The sequence below is a fragment of the Hylaeus anthracinus genome, unplaced genomic scaffold (assembly GCF_026225885.1).
Source record: "Hylaeus anthracinus isolate JK02 unplaced genomic scaffold, UHH_iyHylAnth1.0_haploid 11994, whole genome shotgun sequence".
Classification (NCBI taxonomy): Eukaryota; Metazoa; Arthropoda; class Insecta; order Hymenoptera; family Colletidae; genus Hylaeus; species Hylaeus anthracinus.
Window position 1 is genome coordinate 6,012,860 of NW_026534341.1, and position 16,218 is coordinate 6,029,077.

A 16,218-nucleotide genomic window follows, 5' to 3' on the forward strand; every position below is an offset into this window, starting at 1 on the left:
ACCAAGATCATGGCCGAGGAAGAATCAGAGCCGTGTTCCATCGAGATTCCGGGCCGCAGTGCACCGAAGGGTCGAGGAAAGTCCGACGTGACACGACACAACGGCACGGACAGCCCATCACAGTTACAATTTTACACTTTACACATCCTGCCACCGATTGTTTCCACCTTCGAACGTTCCCTCGCTCCCTTCCGCGCTGGTCCGAGGGTTTGTGCTTCGATGGTTGCATCAATTTGGATGCACCTGATAGGCAGAGACCCCAGAAAAATTTGCTAAAAATTAGGAGGACGTTAATTTGAAAATTAAATTTATGCAAGCAAAGATGCTTTATCACAAACTTCTCGAATACCATAGCAAATCGCATAGCCTTGCAAGAATACTACCTTCTCGAATGTGTTTCACCGCTTCCAAAATTACTCCAGTCTTTGTATTTCCAAAAATTAGCCAATGTACCAAAATGTTGTATTGTTCCATCGTTAACTGTACTATTCATAGAAAATTATGAACTGGATGCATAACAGGTTGCTCCAAGAATATCGGCGTTCTTAATGTGTCGGCAAATGGATTCAGCGACGGCCTTCGTTAGTACCCGTTTCCTGAATTAATTAATCGAATCGTTGAAACACTCGTTGCCTTGACATGCCAGAAATATTATCCATGTTGGCGTTCCGGGCATCGTTCATATTTAACTGCGTGTACTCTAAATACTGTCAGAGATAAACTCGAAAATAGAGGGCAGACAAAAGTTCAACGACATTGTAAATTTAGACGAAAGAGCTATGACACTTTTAAATCTTTCGCGATGTGCTATCGATAGGTATTCTTACAAAGAAATGTGTGTTTATGCTCGAGAAGTTATAATTACCTCGTTTAGTTTAATTTTCCAACTCGCAAGCGTTCAGAGTGCATCTTTATTTTGGTACAAATTGGGAAACGTGGGAACGTTAGGCTTTGATTCTTTCCTCGTGCCTCTCATCTCTCGATTCCCCGACGCGCCAAATAATCCTACTACACGGTAGATTGTATTGCGTTGAGAATTACCTCCTTAAATACTTTGACACACTTCCGCTATACACACACCCGTCGGTGTCGATTCAATCTCTCACCCATCACGATCACTCTCCTCGCAGGAACGAACGTTTTACTCGGCAAAGGATTTTCGTGTATTTTTAATAAATCCGCGGGCATCGATCGTTCATCCAGCTCTCGAAACATCGTGGACTCGAGAACGACGCGGTCTTTTTTATATTATCACGCGATAGAAAAATAATGCAGGTAATCGGAAGCTTTGAAACGTGTATTTTTTTCCAACGGCCAGAGGCTATTACAGCTATTATATAATGGCCACAGCGAACCGTTCAGCTACAACGCGGCTGATAGTCCTTTGTGCCCATTGCGTAACAGCTATAGCGCGATCAACTTTTAATACGCTCGTTAATATCTGACGCGGTAACTGAATCTCGCTGAATGGACAGAAAAATCTGTTGTCGAAGTGAATGCGGAACTATCCTTGTTTCGTAGGATTAAACTTTTGAATGTTAGTAGACTCGATGGGAAGTAGCGACCTGTGGCGGGACCCTCTATTTCAGGTGTATGCAGTTAACGGTGCGTGCAATTGGAACCCTCTATCGCGTCAACTTTATCTTCGTTTTCCAAATTAATAAGAAATTAACCTAGATATAATTTCTGTTTCATAAAACAAAAGAAAATTCACGCGAGAGAAGGTACCTTTTACTCTTGCATCCGTGACAAGTGAAATAAGGGACACAAAGACCATAGACTCTAATCTACAGGGTGGAAAAGGCCGATGGCGCATCGACAAATGCGGTTCTCGATGTTTCGAGCGTCACTCTCTCACTCTCTCGCTCTGAAATAGCAATATAATTATAACTTACAAAATACACGGCACGCTCGTTCACGGTGCGCTCGATGAGGTCGTGGAAACAAAGGAGCATCCGGCGTGAAAAATGTTTGCCGAGTAAACAGCCCACCCCCTCGCTTCTTATTAAAGCTATTCTCTATGTAGTTTCTATCTTAAAAGATAACGACCGTCGTCGGTCGACCGTCTTACTGGCTATAAAACGAGATGTTGGTTTCGTTCGTCCGTTATGTTCCAGGGAATGGGGTTTGGGGGTGGCGGGGATGCGGCAGAATCGATCCGTCAGCGCGAATCCGATCAATCGTGCGCCGCGAATCGCGCTCTCGCGATATGGTCGTGACCATGAGAACTCGCGCAGTTGCATCCGTTCGTCGGCTTTGCCCGACCATTTAATTAGCTAGTGCCTACGAGCTACAATCGGTAAAAAACCTACTGGCCAGGGGGGAATTCGTGCTCCCGACTCCACGACCTCCCCTGTTTCAGGAACAAACAGACTTCCCTGTCTCCCCTTCCCCGTCGACGAAGGAACAAACTCTCCGCTCGACGAGCGTGTCCTCCTTTTCTCTTCGCCATGGAAAACGTCCGGCTCGATCGGATCCGGTTCTCCTTTGCGAACCGTCTTCCACCCCTCGTCTGATTTTCTTCCTGAACGAGGTGAATCCCTCTTACACGAAAGAAATCAGCGTTTTGCCTCTCGTCCCTTTATTACAGTCGACATGTACGTTTCGTTCTCAGTCATCGAATCGAATCAGGGGGTGCCCCTCTTGCCTGTAACGAAACGTCCACCCTCCCCTTCTGCCCTCCACTCGAGACACGATTTTACGCCGTTTCCCCGTTTACTTATCGGTTTCTCTCTTTTCCACCGTTTCACCCTCGTTTTGCGAGACATTCCGACGATCGTGCGAGCACGAATCTCTCCCGACATATCAGAGAGGCTAACAGGAGCCACGGACGCGAGCGTTCCAAGCCAGAGAATCGATTGTTCCTTTCTTTTTTCTTCCTCTTCCTGTTTTCGCTTCCTGTCGTTCGCCCCGGACGCTCGACCGATCTTCTTCTGGTGATTTCGCGACGAAGGCGAGTACGTATAATATATATATAATTTATATATATATATATATATATATATATATATATATATATGTATATATATGTATATATATATATATATATATATTTATATATTTATATATTTTTTTATACACATGTACCACCATTCGGGTCTTCGTCACTCACACGGTGTGTCCGATAACGTAGATTACCAAACGTCGATTTAACGGTCGCGAGATCGTCGTCCGTTCGATTAAAATCACCTGTATATCGCGACGATCGCCGTCAGGGTGACGATCATCAGGTACGTCGACCGTGCGACGATGCCACCGTTCTCCTCCATGCATTGACCTGAAACAGAAATGTTATCTCGCGTTAGATAGAGAAAGGTATCATACTTCAAAGGTTAAGGGTTGGTTTTTAACGGTACAAGACATTCGAAAATTAAAAATAATATAATCTAAAATCAGTGGGATCAAGATTTATCGCGAAAGGGAAAGCTCATCTGGTAATTACTCTGATCAATTAATTTATTCAACGGTCAACGTTTTTTCCCCCCTCGCTGATCGTAAAGCTAATATTTGGCGTTCAAAGCATCGGAAGAAAGAAATTACTGTTGTTCCGCGACAGGTCCGAAAACAACGCTATTCTTTTAACACGTTGACTGCCAAACAAATATTCTTTAAAGTTTCTACTAAAATGAAATATTATTTAAACTATTGGAGACTGCATAATCAAACATTTGTCGTCGCATTTACTCTTGTAATTCCATCAAAATTCATGAATTTGGTATAAATTCATTTCCTTTGATGCTTGACATTCGGAATTAATTTCGTTAGTTCTTCAGTGGAAAGCACTGTCACCCACATGTGGGTAACGTGGCGATCAACGTGTTAATTACTTACAATTCCCCCGTCCTACACTTTCATTCGGTAATTGAGAGTACGCATCACGAGTCCGTTCGAACTTTCGGGCAAACAAAGCTGCAAGGTGATTTGATGGTTAAGTCGAAAGTCGTCCGTTAAGTCCACATCAAAGCGAGGCGTCCCGAGACGGCGACTGGTGTTGATTGCTCGCGTCTGATCATGCGGGCGAATTCTACTTACGGGGACCATCAATTGGTTTTCTCTGATTTTATGTGAAATATTCTTTAACGGTTGATATTGGTGCCAAATTTGCAAAAACATTTCCAATTTTTTCTATTACATTATCTGCAATATTTAGAGTAAGTATCGAGTTAAAATAAACATAACAAACACTTTTTGATGCTCCATCTACGCACAAAGTTTCGTCGAAGTAGATGACCGTCGATTGGTCCATGGTGCTTGATAGCAGCAACATTTAATTCGACGTTTATCAACGAATTGTCACGGTACATTTGTCAAGAGAAGTCGCCTATACGTCGCAGTAGATTATGCATAGCTGTCGCGCACCGCTTGCGACGCGAATTCAACCGACGCGTCGGATGACAATTGCTGACGCTACGCTTTTGATTGGACGCTGCAGTCTGTCGTTCTGTCAAACTGCATTGAACGTCTCCTGGCGCGAAAGCAACTGGAAATCGGGTGTCCCTCTTCGCTTTTCGACAGATCTAATATGTTTCTTTCCTAGACGAGGACCGTTCGAGTAAAACTTTTGCGAAAAATATCCTCGCTTTTAATAGTCGAAACTTCTAACAAACAACTCTGACACTAGAAAAATGGACGACATGCGAACATACACACGCCAATACATACAGGATTTTCACTATTTTTCAAAGAACTTAGTATCGATACTCCATACGTGGAACCCATACAGTGATAACATACCAAATTTCATGTTTTCTTGATAAAGATACATACAAACGTACACACGACCATACGTATGGAATGTTTGCGACCAGTTTTTATTTTGTATATGTGGATACAGAGCACCTCGAAACGTCGAGATACGCGAAAAAAACCAAGGTGGTAAATTTTGACGGATGGCAACGCTCCTCCGCGACTAAAAGCCGGGGATGTACAATTTTCGTTGGTAAAAGGGCTTCCTGGTCGAGTAAAGCTCAAAAACGCCCGGCAATATCGGTCCTCGATGTAATTGGAACACGGCAAAAGTGAAAAACATTGGAAAGAATCTAAAAAAATAGCCAAATATTGACAACCTGTATAGCAAAAACGAGAGAGCACAATTTTTTTTGTCGAAAGGCGAGTAACTGCGATACAAAGAGCATTTCGCCGTGTCCGTATCGATACGTAATACACGTTACAGCGCATAGAATTCGAAATTGTGTTTAACAAAAAGAACCCACCGACGAATGACACGCAGATGCGCGAATAATACACCGAGTTTGGAGTTTAATCACGCGAATCCAGCGGCTCCTTCGGCGAGGGACGCGAAATCTGCAGCGAAACACAGCGGCAAACGAACGGTTGGAGTAGCGACGGGGAAACAAAACTGAAGGATCTTCACTGGAGTGACAAGATAACAGTTAAGGTTCCGAGGACGCTTCAGATTGAAGCACCGAGAAAAGTACAATATAGTTTGATAACATCAAACGAATCGAGGGGCTCGAGTCGAGCGTATTTTTCCGACGACAAAATTGCAAATAATCGCGTTGAACGAAAGTTATTAGGGACGAAGTTTGCATACTTTCAGACTCGAGTCTCGATCAGTCGTGTTGCGAAATAAATTCCATCGATTCTCGCGGATAATATAACGAAGTGTTTGTGGTTCCCTTGGTATTCTTCTGATATCAATGGGAAAGAGAGAACTAGGGAACTTTCTTCACGTATGGTCGCCAGAAATCGCCCACGATTCCGAAGGTGAGGGCGAACCAAGCGTCCCTAAAATAACCGAGCGTAATTGAAAAAAAAAAAAGTATCCCAAGTCGAGTCCTAATGGACGAGATCGGAGGAGAAAAAAAAACAGAAGGATCGAGGGGAAGAGGCGAGTGTCGTGAAAGCTGTCTAATTCCTTCGACAATGGGCTCCGTTAGGAATGGAGACGGGTGGGGAAGGGGGCAGGAGGCCAAAATCTCGAGACAAAGTGCTCGAACGACGGAACATTCGCAGCAGTTGCGGGACAAAACCGTTAGGTTCTCGCAGCGGAGACGCGTCCTCGGCACGGCAGTCAAGATCTTAAGGATACTCTCGAACGAAGTGGTCCGAAGGATGATGGGGTATAGGGGGGTTGGTACTCACCGGTACTGGTAGCATTGAAGGCCAACATAGGCGGGGGCGGGGGTATTCCTCTTTGGCAAGCCACCTCGCTGGCAGTTAAACTGACAACTCCGCCGCTCTCTTTGTACATGAAGCACAATCTTCGGCTGTTCCTGTAGGGCTGGGGTCTGTTGCTTTCGCCGGTCCACGTTGTCCCGGGCGCCAGTTGGGTGGCGATCACGAATTGGGTGCCCTCGGCGTCGAACCATCTACCGTGGCAGGAGTAAGCTGCGAAAGAGAAAGGCACCGAGCCCTTATCGTCTCCGAAGGGAACGAACTTGCTGGATAATGGTGGGAGGTATATCTCGAGCCGGTCGTTACCCCTCGAGTGCCATTATCCTCTAAATAAACTTTGACAACCTTCCGGGGCTGAAGGGGAGGGGGGGGGGTGGACTTGAATGCCAACGAAATAAAAGCCCTTCAACTAACGACGAACCGGATCTATACCATTACTCTATCGTTAATGCGATTTTAATTATCGACGATTCTCGCCAGTCTCTATCCAGTTGATAATTCGAACGCGACGGACCGCGCCGTTCCAACGTTTGCGACCGGGATTCAATTTTTCAGCGGGTTCCATCTCTAGCGAGATCGTGTCTACGTTATCTAGTGCAGGAGTCGGTGTACCGATTCTGAGAAAGCCCACAAATGTACATAATTTTTTCCGTGAAAACTGGACCATTGGTTCTCATTGTTCAATGCCTCCTCACGCGAATGGGTACTGTAATATATTGAAATTCATCTACGATAATAAGCAAACCACTAATGGACGCGTCACATTAATAATACTCCGTGATATCGAAACAGCAATTTCGTGATTCTATCAGGCGTTCGGCTGTAGTTTATCGATCCCTAGTTTAGACCACAGACTGTGGAGTGTTTCGTCGAAGTGTTTTGTTCAAACACAGGTCGTATCGTAACATGTGAGAGCAATTCAGCGCCGGATTGGAATCACACATAGGACAAGGTTCGCATAAACACGTGCCCTATTTGCACTCGTCTGTTCTAGTCATGTTCATCCAACATGAAACGTTTTAATAAAGTCGAGAAAAGTATAATCACTTCAATACCTCTGTATCGTGTTGCGATTTATCTTCAGAATGAATGCAACTCTGCAAATGTTTTGCCAAAAAACTTTCTCAATTTTCCATATATTCCATATATGTATCTGAAATTCGTTACCAGCCATCAGGTCATACGTTGTCGAACTATTTGCATCCTGGCAAACCGATGTTTTGAATAAACAAATGCTTCGAAGCGACCTCAAAAATAAAAATTCAGCGGTTTGAAATCTGGCGGATCTGTTAGAAAATTGTTCATTCATAAACTCTTTAATAATTCGGTACAAATGTAGCGTTGCATCGTCATGCATAAGTCACGTGTCGTGTTCGGCAATTAGTGAAACTCGTAAAATCTCACATGTTACGATACACTGGGTTTCCATTATGAACAATTTCCACCATTTATGCTATTTTAAATAATAGAAAGAAATTAAAATTGAAATATCATTCTTTCTCTTGAAATATCGCCATCGAATTCAACGTCAAAAATATCCTAAAACTGCAATCTCTCCTAATTTTAACGTGGAAACTACCCGTAACTGGTTTCCCCGTAAATGCCCTGTCTTGGTGGCGAAGATATTAAGGTGGTCTGTATTTAGCGGGATTATGAGATTAATGTTGTTCAGGAGTTTACAAGTACTAGGGAAGATATCGGCGTCTGTGAGACAATCAACGCGTTAACGGCATCGATAGAGGGTTTAGCGATACTTAACCCCTAGACGACTGCATGGGGTTCGCCAAGCCCTAATTTAATCGCTCTATATAAACAAAATCACATGGTATTTACAAGATCCCATGAACCCTAAAATAAAATTTGCGATCGATAAACAAGCGGTAACTCACCGATCGCGCTGTCGTCGACGCAGTCCGTCTGAAACTCCATTTTTTCCAAGTTGGAGCAGCCGATGGTGATGGTCGTGACCTCCGAGCTGCATCTAGAAATATCCTCCTCCCTCTTTTCTCTTCTTTCGGAAGAGTCGTCCCCGGAGTCGAGCTCCTCGACGTCCCTCCTCGTCCTCGACAGGTCGTTGTACATCATTCTCCGATAGTTCCTGCCCGACCTCTTCTTTGGCAGGTCCGAGCTGTCCGGATAGTCGCCGAAATAGTCCTCCTGGACCTCGAGGATGCTCGAGCCGTCGGAGTCGTCGAAGTCGGGCGTCCAGAATTGTCTGATCCGCGCGAAATCGTCAGCGTCCACCCGGAAGTCCTCCATTTTCGGCATTCTTCTCGACCTGTCTCTCTGCTCGACGGTCGTCGACCGTTTCTCGAGGTCGTGGGTTCTTCTGACGTTCGACCTCGATGAACCTTCGTTGGACCGTGTTTCCTCCGGCCTTCTGACCTTGGACCACGAGCGGTCTCGAAGGATGTCTTCGATGTCCAGGGATCTCTTCGAGGACGCTTCCTCCAGGCTGTGATCCCTGTGGCCTCTGTTGTTGCGGCTCGATCTGGCACGTCGACCCATTCGCTCGTGGACGAGGTACTCGTTGTTCGCCCGACGTTTCTCCGCTTCAAAGTCGAGCTTCCGGCCACGGCGATCCTCCTGCGTTCGTTCCTGAGCGTGTCGAACCTTTTCACGGTCCCGTCTGACGGCCTCCTGGTGCTGGTTCCTCCGGCTATCGCGGATGTTCCGCTGGTTCCGGTTCACCCCCGTTACGGTAAATTTTCCCAAGTACGGGCACGTGCGTAGCTCTGGAGAACTGGCTGAAATTCCAAAGAAAGTGCTCAATGAGATTTCAAATATTTATTTATATTTTCAAAACATAATCATCCATTTAAAGTCCCGAACATTAGCGAATTTCTACGATCGACGAACCGTGTTTCGAAGGAGGAATAATTTCTCTCGGATGCGAGGCACCTTCCGAACCGGTTAAAGTCCATTCCCGAATTTCAGGAAGCTAACGCTTCGATAAACGATCTATGTATATATGAACCCCCTTTAGGCGACTCCTTAAACAGGGACACTCGCAAAGTTACCGAGAGACATCTCGACCGGAGATCAGCTGAATTACAAATTACCCGCTCTAAGTACACCAAGTGGAATCAACAAGAAACTTTCGACGGTGTCTATCGATCTTCCCTAACGATGCTTCTTGCCCAGACTTCGATCCACTAGGCGGAAGATCGGTCATCCACCGAGCACTTGGGAAATTTTGGGCTTCACCCCTGGAAATTCGAGGGATACCTGGTTTCACCACTGATTAGAGGGCGAAATCTGACGATCCCACAAAAGTCATTCGACATCGTCGCCACTTTTCTTCGTATCTTTCACATATGACGACCCCGAGAATCCGTTGTATACGCAAAGACGTCAATCGCGAGGGATGCGGCGCTTTTGCTTTAATGAAAGCTCGTTAGATACCGGGAAGGAGAAAGAAGAGGGGACCAAGGGTTTATCGAAGAACGAAGAAGGATGACGAACTACTATAACGAGAGAACGTAAATCGACCATAGGCAGGCACAATGCAAACTCTAACGAGACAAATCTGACGTCGCACCCTCCGGTCAGTCCCTCTTCCTCTCTGCTTAGCGACAACCCCTTCTCCCGTAGGTATCTTGGCGATGCTCCGCGATGGAACATCCACCAAGCTTTCTATCCTCCTTCTTCGTCGTCTCGGAACCGCCACTCGCCACGGTATTATTTTCGAGCTTAATGAGGCGGCTGCAGTCATCCAAGAATCCAAGACGTTAAACAAACACCGTCGAGCGGACGTGACAGAATACTCGCTAAACTTTCGCCCGGCGTGCAGGTCGTGCTCGGCGAGGAGCCTCATCGATTTTCCACCCTTCGAATTTCACCCCTTTCGACGGAAGTCTCAGCTCTGCGCCTCTATTTGCAGATTTTCAGGATTTTCCTTATGGGATGTTTACCGCGGCCCCCCTTGCCACCGTGGCGTTACTGCTAGTTCCGGTGGGATTAGCATCCGTGACATTAACGCGTCCGGGTTGTACATCTCTGTGCCGAGTGGTCTGAAAACTACATGGGAGAACTTACGATGTTAGAGGTACGTAGCGAGATTAGAGGTAATGCACGCTTAATGGCAAGAGGTAGAAACAAAGTAACAGGCAATCGAGGAATGGCTCGTACGAGTTATACAGCCAGTCCCATAAATATTCGTACTCGTCTATTGAAAAAATTTGTTTAAATCAAATGGTAGGTTTGATGTTTCCATGTGTATGTTTGTATAAATATGTTGATGCATATATGTATGTAGGATTTGGGATGATCGAGGGTGGCGAATGAATTAGACATTAGACACACGAGAAATTGGTTAATATAATATAATTAGAAATATGAAATTGGAAAAAAGTATAAAAGAAGGTTGACGACGCGCACCATACGTACGCCTGTTTTAACCCACGACTCAATTAAAAAAAATCACAGACTCGCGCGCGCTGTTTGCCTCGACAAAAGAAAATCGCGTCCCGATACCTCGCGAAGGCGCCCGTAAAACGTCGAACACATCGACCACTCGATCGATGTGTTCGGCGATCGCAACATAACCCTCCTTCATGTATAAGTTCATGTACATATTTATAATGAAAAATTCATTTGGAAATATCAAAACTATTATTCAATTTACTCAAACTTCTTTAATAGACACAAATGGTACGAATATTTATAGAATTTACTGTATTTGTTTATACGAACTAGGTTTACGATTGGGCACGCGTAAACTGACCTAAAATCAGGGGAAAAAGAGAATCGCGTAACTCCGATCATTGTCCTTCGTCGTCGTAAGGTCTTTGTCCGTCGAACGATGGAAAAATTGATTTCGAAAGGGCTGACCAGAAAAATCTCGTTATTTTTATGGTTAATTAGACATGTATTGCGTCGGACCAAAGGCGACTACGGCAAAGCAGACTCGATTTTTCCGACTCGTTAGGCGATTCCCGATACGAACGTCCTGGCCAAAGGGACGGCGGGCTAAGGGCGAGATCCCAGAGTCCACCCTTCGGAGAAGAGAAGGGGACGTTCGCCCCTCTCTCTCTCCCTCTCTCTCCCTCTCTCTCTGTGTTTCGATCAAGAGAACAAATCGTGAACTTCGACGATCGTTAATTACGTTCGTCGGACGAAACTTTTGACAATGTATTGCGGAATCGCCCCCAATCTGCAAATTTCAATGGCAAAGTAGCGGAGTTCCACCAGCGGTCCCCTAAACTTACACTTCTCGTTCAAATTCGCCGTGAATGCTCGTGTCCTAAAACATTATATTTAAACGTAATCGAAATTTATCTGTCGCGCCAGAATATTTCATGGTTCCCATCGATTCCATGAATTGGTTAAATATTACGCGGATATTATTTCGAAATATCTATATTATAGTTTTATCCCCCGCGGGATAAGCGATTCAAAGCTAGTATCGCCGGATAATATTCACAATTTACATCAATCCGCTTCTGTTTCGAGCTGAAATTATCAGAGTGGACGGTTCAATTTCTAATCGTAATCCGAGGCTTCCAATTTCGCGCCACCTGGCGTGCGAATAAACGTACGGATTGAAATCCGGGGCAAACATCCATCAAGGCCCTCGCTACGTTCGAATTACAGGTTCGTGTTCAAGAACTCGAGAAAGGATTCGGCGAGTGTTCGGCGAATGGAAAGTTGGCGGGACAATTAAATCAAATCGACGGTCGCTTGGCGCGAATCGCGTGTCGATGCCATTTTGAAGGAGTAAAAGGAAACAGAAAGAGGCACGCTATCCGCTATCTAGCGGATCAAGCACGGCTCCTCGACACGGCACTTGGAACTTTTTAATTAATCAATCGCCACCCTTCTTCCCCCTCTTATTCACCTGGTCGAACGACTTCTTTGTTGCAGGGGAACGAAATGGCCGGCCGCGGGTCTAATCGATCGCGAAAATTTCCCACTTTTCGTTGTATACGCGACGCGATCGCGTTTGTTCCTTTCCCTTCGAGCAGTCGTGAAATTTAATTACGCGATATCGGGTCCCGATCGCGACGATGGACAGCCTATTGAAAAACGGGAATTAAATTTTGTTTTTCTATCAGAATCTCGCCGCAATTTACGTCCCTCTGGCAGAACCGAAAAGACCTATCTCAGCGGAGATATTTTTTTTTTTTTTTTTTTTCGTATATAACCGTGTATTCCGTGCGTTAGATCAAGGCTACCACGTCGATGCGATCTACGTTAACTTTGTAATCGTATCGCGCGCTAGGTGGAACGTATTTGCAAATGGAAACAGATACAAAAAAAAAGCTGGAAAATGTTGCGCCCGCCGAATATATTCTGCCAAATTCTTTGAATGTATCGACGATCGGTGATCGAAACGGCGGACTCGGTCGTTCATTGATAGGGGAAAAATGTACGAACCGTAATTCAAACAGCGTAACGAGGGAACGAATCGGATAAAAATGAAGACGCACCCAGGAAAAGTCGGAACATTTGCGAATATCTTGCAACGGGGTTTCCCGGTGATTCCATGGAAACGTGACGTTGCAGAAAACCACAATACGTTATAGAACACTTTTACGGAGCCCCAAATAAATCGCGTTAAAGAGCAAACACATTATTTACCGCGCCAGCGGAAAGGGACGATAAATATCCAGGTTCCTCTCCTTCGAAAGCCCGAGGGAATAAATCAGTCCAGGCGTAGGTACATTTAACAATCGTCAGCTTGCGCTCCGTTCAGTTCTTCCGGAAAGAAATCACTGCGGGGGTGGTTTCCCCGGGGCGAGGAGGGGAACGGGGCATGGGGGAGCTGCAGCGAAAAAGGACACGATAGAATGGCACGCCAATTATCTTTCGCGCGAGTCGGGGTCGACGCTTTCTTTGTTTCGTTCGTCCGGAAATGACGCCTCGATTCTCGGCAGAGCGATAAATTTCCAGCGGAAATAACTTTTGGCAGTGAAAGGGGGCGTGGACTGCCCTCCACGAAATAGGGACGACTCTCTATTCTCTCCTGGAAGGGGAAACAAGAACGGCCTACGAAAGATATTTTCCCTCCTATCCCCAGTCGAGTCCTGATTGTTTCAGGGAAAGGGTAACCTCCTCGATTTGCTCAAAATAATTTTCTATCGCGATGATAGTGAAGGTACTACGCGCGTGGTTGTGCTTAGAGTATTCAAAGTAACCCTAGCCAAATATAAAAATTATGCAGAGTCATAGGCAGCACTTTGAGAAGCGTAAAATTTCTACAATGAAATTTATAGGAGGTCAAAGAGACCTGGAATCGCACAGTTTGTAACCCAAGAACACCGCTGAACAATACGTCAAGGAACAGCGACGTTAAAATATTTCGATTCGCCAAGCAGCTTCCAGGAATACGAGCAACGAAGCGAGAACCTATTCGGGCGAGTTCGGGGAACACTCTTGCCCGGGATAAAGGCGTGTAAAAATATTTATGGGACACGGACGAAAATATTTGATGGCCGGCGAATGCGCGCGCGTTTATTAAATATTTATGCCCGTCACGCAGAACGTTTTCCTTTGCACCGCGTAAATTCGCTCTTCGCCCGTTGGTTCCCGTCCCTGCGAACATCCTGTTTTCCCCAGCCACGAAGACGCAACGTTTGGAAATAGGTTCTCCCCGTCGACGGAATTGGATTTTAATTCGCATTAACGTCCCACCGAGGACTCCAGGATTGATTTTCTCCTCTTTGATTTCGCTCAAACGAGTGCGACCAATATTTTCGCTCAGCCGCGGCCACCTTCGACATGGAACTTCTTTATTCTCACCATCCCCTCCAATGTTTCCCTTCACTTTCATTTTTCTTTTCCTTCCTCCCTTTCCTTTCTCATCCACCATCTTTTCTCTTATTTTTCTTCGAGCAACCGCGACGAAGACGATGGGAACGCCCGGTAATTCCTCTCTCCGATAAAAGAAGAGCTTTGTCATCCGCTCTTATTTTCCGAGTTAATGGACTGTTGTGCGACACGATAATGAGAGAATATCTCGCTGCGGGGCGAATCCCTTTAATATTGTAATTTAACAAACGTTCGTCAAGCGAGAATTTCAATCGACGATTCTATTCTATGAAAGCTAATGGGGTCAAACGCTACTTCAGACAGGGCTAGGTTAGATCAGCTTTGGAAATAACATTCCTAGAAATGCTCCCGAAAAGCCACACAAACCGCGTCAACAGTGCAGACATCGACGAAAAGGCGAGCAGCGCCGCTCGAAATTTGCGTTTCGCTGGATGGAATCGTGGAAACAATCGCGCGCTTCGTAAATCAAAGACACGCACAGTCTGGCAATTTTCTGCTCAGCTCGATCCGGTGGATCCATTGTAGAGGTTGAAATACACGTATCTCCGGCGGTAAACACGCATGACAAGCGATGTAATTAAAGCTGAGTGCAACTAAACGACATCGAGCTTGAATGGCTTGATTATTATTGGCCGGCTAACATTTCGACCCGATTCTGTCAAATATAGCCGGCCGCGTAATTTTGTATCGCGAATATTAAACCATTAGGTGTAATGACCGATGCGCCCAGCGACGCCGCGAAAATTCATCGGGCCAATCGTCGGCTTCGCTCGACCAATACACGTTCCCTCCGAATTTTCACGCGCATCCGTTGGATTCCGTTGGCTCTCCAACTTTCGAATGAATTTTCCAGCAATAATGAATGTTATCGGCGCAAAGGGAAAGGGGCGCCGTTTTGTCACGCTCTGAATAATTTGTCGAACTCACAGCTCGGTGGGCGGAAAGCGTAAAATTTAATTAGCGGTCGAAAATTAAAAGAAATCATTCGAAATTATTAGCGACATTCTTTGAGCTCCATCGTCGATTCGTGCAATGGCTTGTTTCGAATAAGCGCAACGGAGGACGTCGGTAACTAGACCACGGTGAGTTCATAAAAATTTTCGTTCGAGGGTACGATTCTGTTGTAGTTGTTTCGGTCCATCTCGCATGGATATACAAGAGGCATTTTCAGTTACCGCGAGGAACAAGATCGCGCGGGAAATAGGTAATCAGTTCTTCGGAAACGAATTTAACCGTGGCCGTATAATTAACTAGCGAGTCTTGCAAGGTTTCCAAAGGACCACGAGAGTCGAAGTAACGTTCACCGCGATTCCAACCTTTGTACGACCAAATTGCTCGAGAGGCGGCTGGGGAGGGAGGACCGAGTTCACATCACTACCCCCAATACACCTCGATAGACTGTATCGAGCGACAAGATGCGGAGGAAAATTAAAGTGGAGAGGGAGAGGGAATAACACGATGAGCTGCGGTCGCCGTTTGCAGCGAGACAGACTCCAGTGAAACCGGAAGACCGAGGGAAACGGAGAACTGGAGATCGCGAAGGAGAAAGAGTGACGCCGGGAGGAAAACACTGGAAGAGAGGACTGGAGGGCGGATCCGAGGGGGGAGGGCGGTAGAGAAGGAGCAAGGATCCGAAGAAGAGGCTGAAGCCGCAGTGTCAGGTGACCCGTGTCAAGTTCAAAGACGCGAATCCTAACCCTAGCAAGGTTTACTCCGCGCTCCTGAAAGGAGGCCTTTAAGAGCCACTACCCCCCGATGTTATAAGGTGGCTCGTGATCGATCCACCGTGAAAACGCAGCTACCCTTTGACGCAGAAATTATTTCTTGGTGACTTTAATCCACGTTTATCTTCCTCTCTTTTTTCCTTTTTTCGCGACCGCTACTTGAGGATACCTGTGTCGAGTGGCGGAAAAACGCAGAAAGCACAATCATTGTTTACAAAACGAATGCCCCGCGTGAATCGCTGCTACTGTTCCAGGCAAAGTGGTCTAGGGCGATCGAAATCATTGTTCCGTTTAATGTTATTAAACAATCGAACAATTCCAACCATGGGGCATTTATTCGATATGAAATATTGCGGTTGATCTAGTTGCGGATCCACTGGGAAAACATTTCTAGTTTGCAGGTAATAACTGGGATGAATAATAAGTGATCGTAATTATTAAATTTGTGGTTTGACAACAATAGAGTTCAGAGGTGACCGAAATGGATGGAAATTGGTGTCTAGATAACTGACATCGAATATTTATTAGGTATTTAAGGGTGTGAGCCAAGACGTGTCCGACACGTCTAACTCTTTTAACGTGT

General features: G+C 45.6%; 1 protein-coding gene across 2 annotated transcripts in view; it reads right to left on the bottom strand.

The window, feature by feature from the left end:
* Positions 1-3,042: 3,042 nt before the first annotated feature.
* Positions 3,043-16,218, bottom strand: part of LOC128888330 (uncharacterized) — a 260,580-nt gene continuing 247,404 nt past the window's right edge. For both annotated transcript variants that reach the window (XM_054145069.1, XM_054145068.1), the window contains exons 10-12: positions 8,028-8,885; positions 6,106-6,351; positions 3,043-3,277 (exon numbers count right to left, since the gene is read on the bottom strand). In XM_054145069.1, the coding sequence (XP_054001044.1) occupies positions 3,186-3,277; positions 6,106-6,351; positions 8,028-8,885 (1,196 nt within the window). In that variant the 3' untranslated portion in view covers positions 3,043-3,185. The remainder of the gene's footprint in view (positions 3,278-6,105; positions 6,352-8,027; positions 8,886-16,218) is intronic.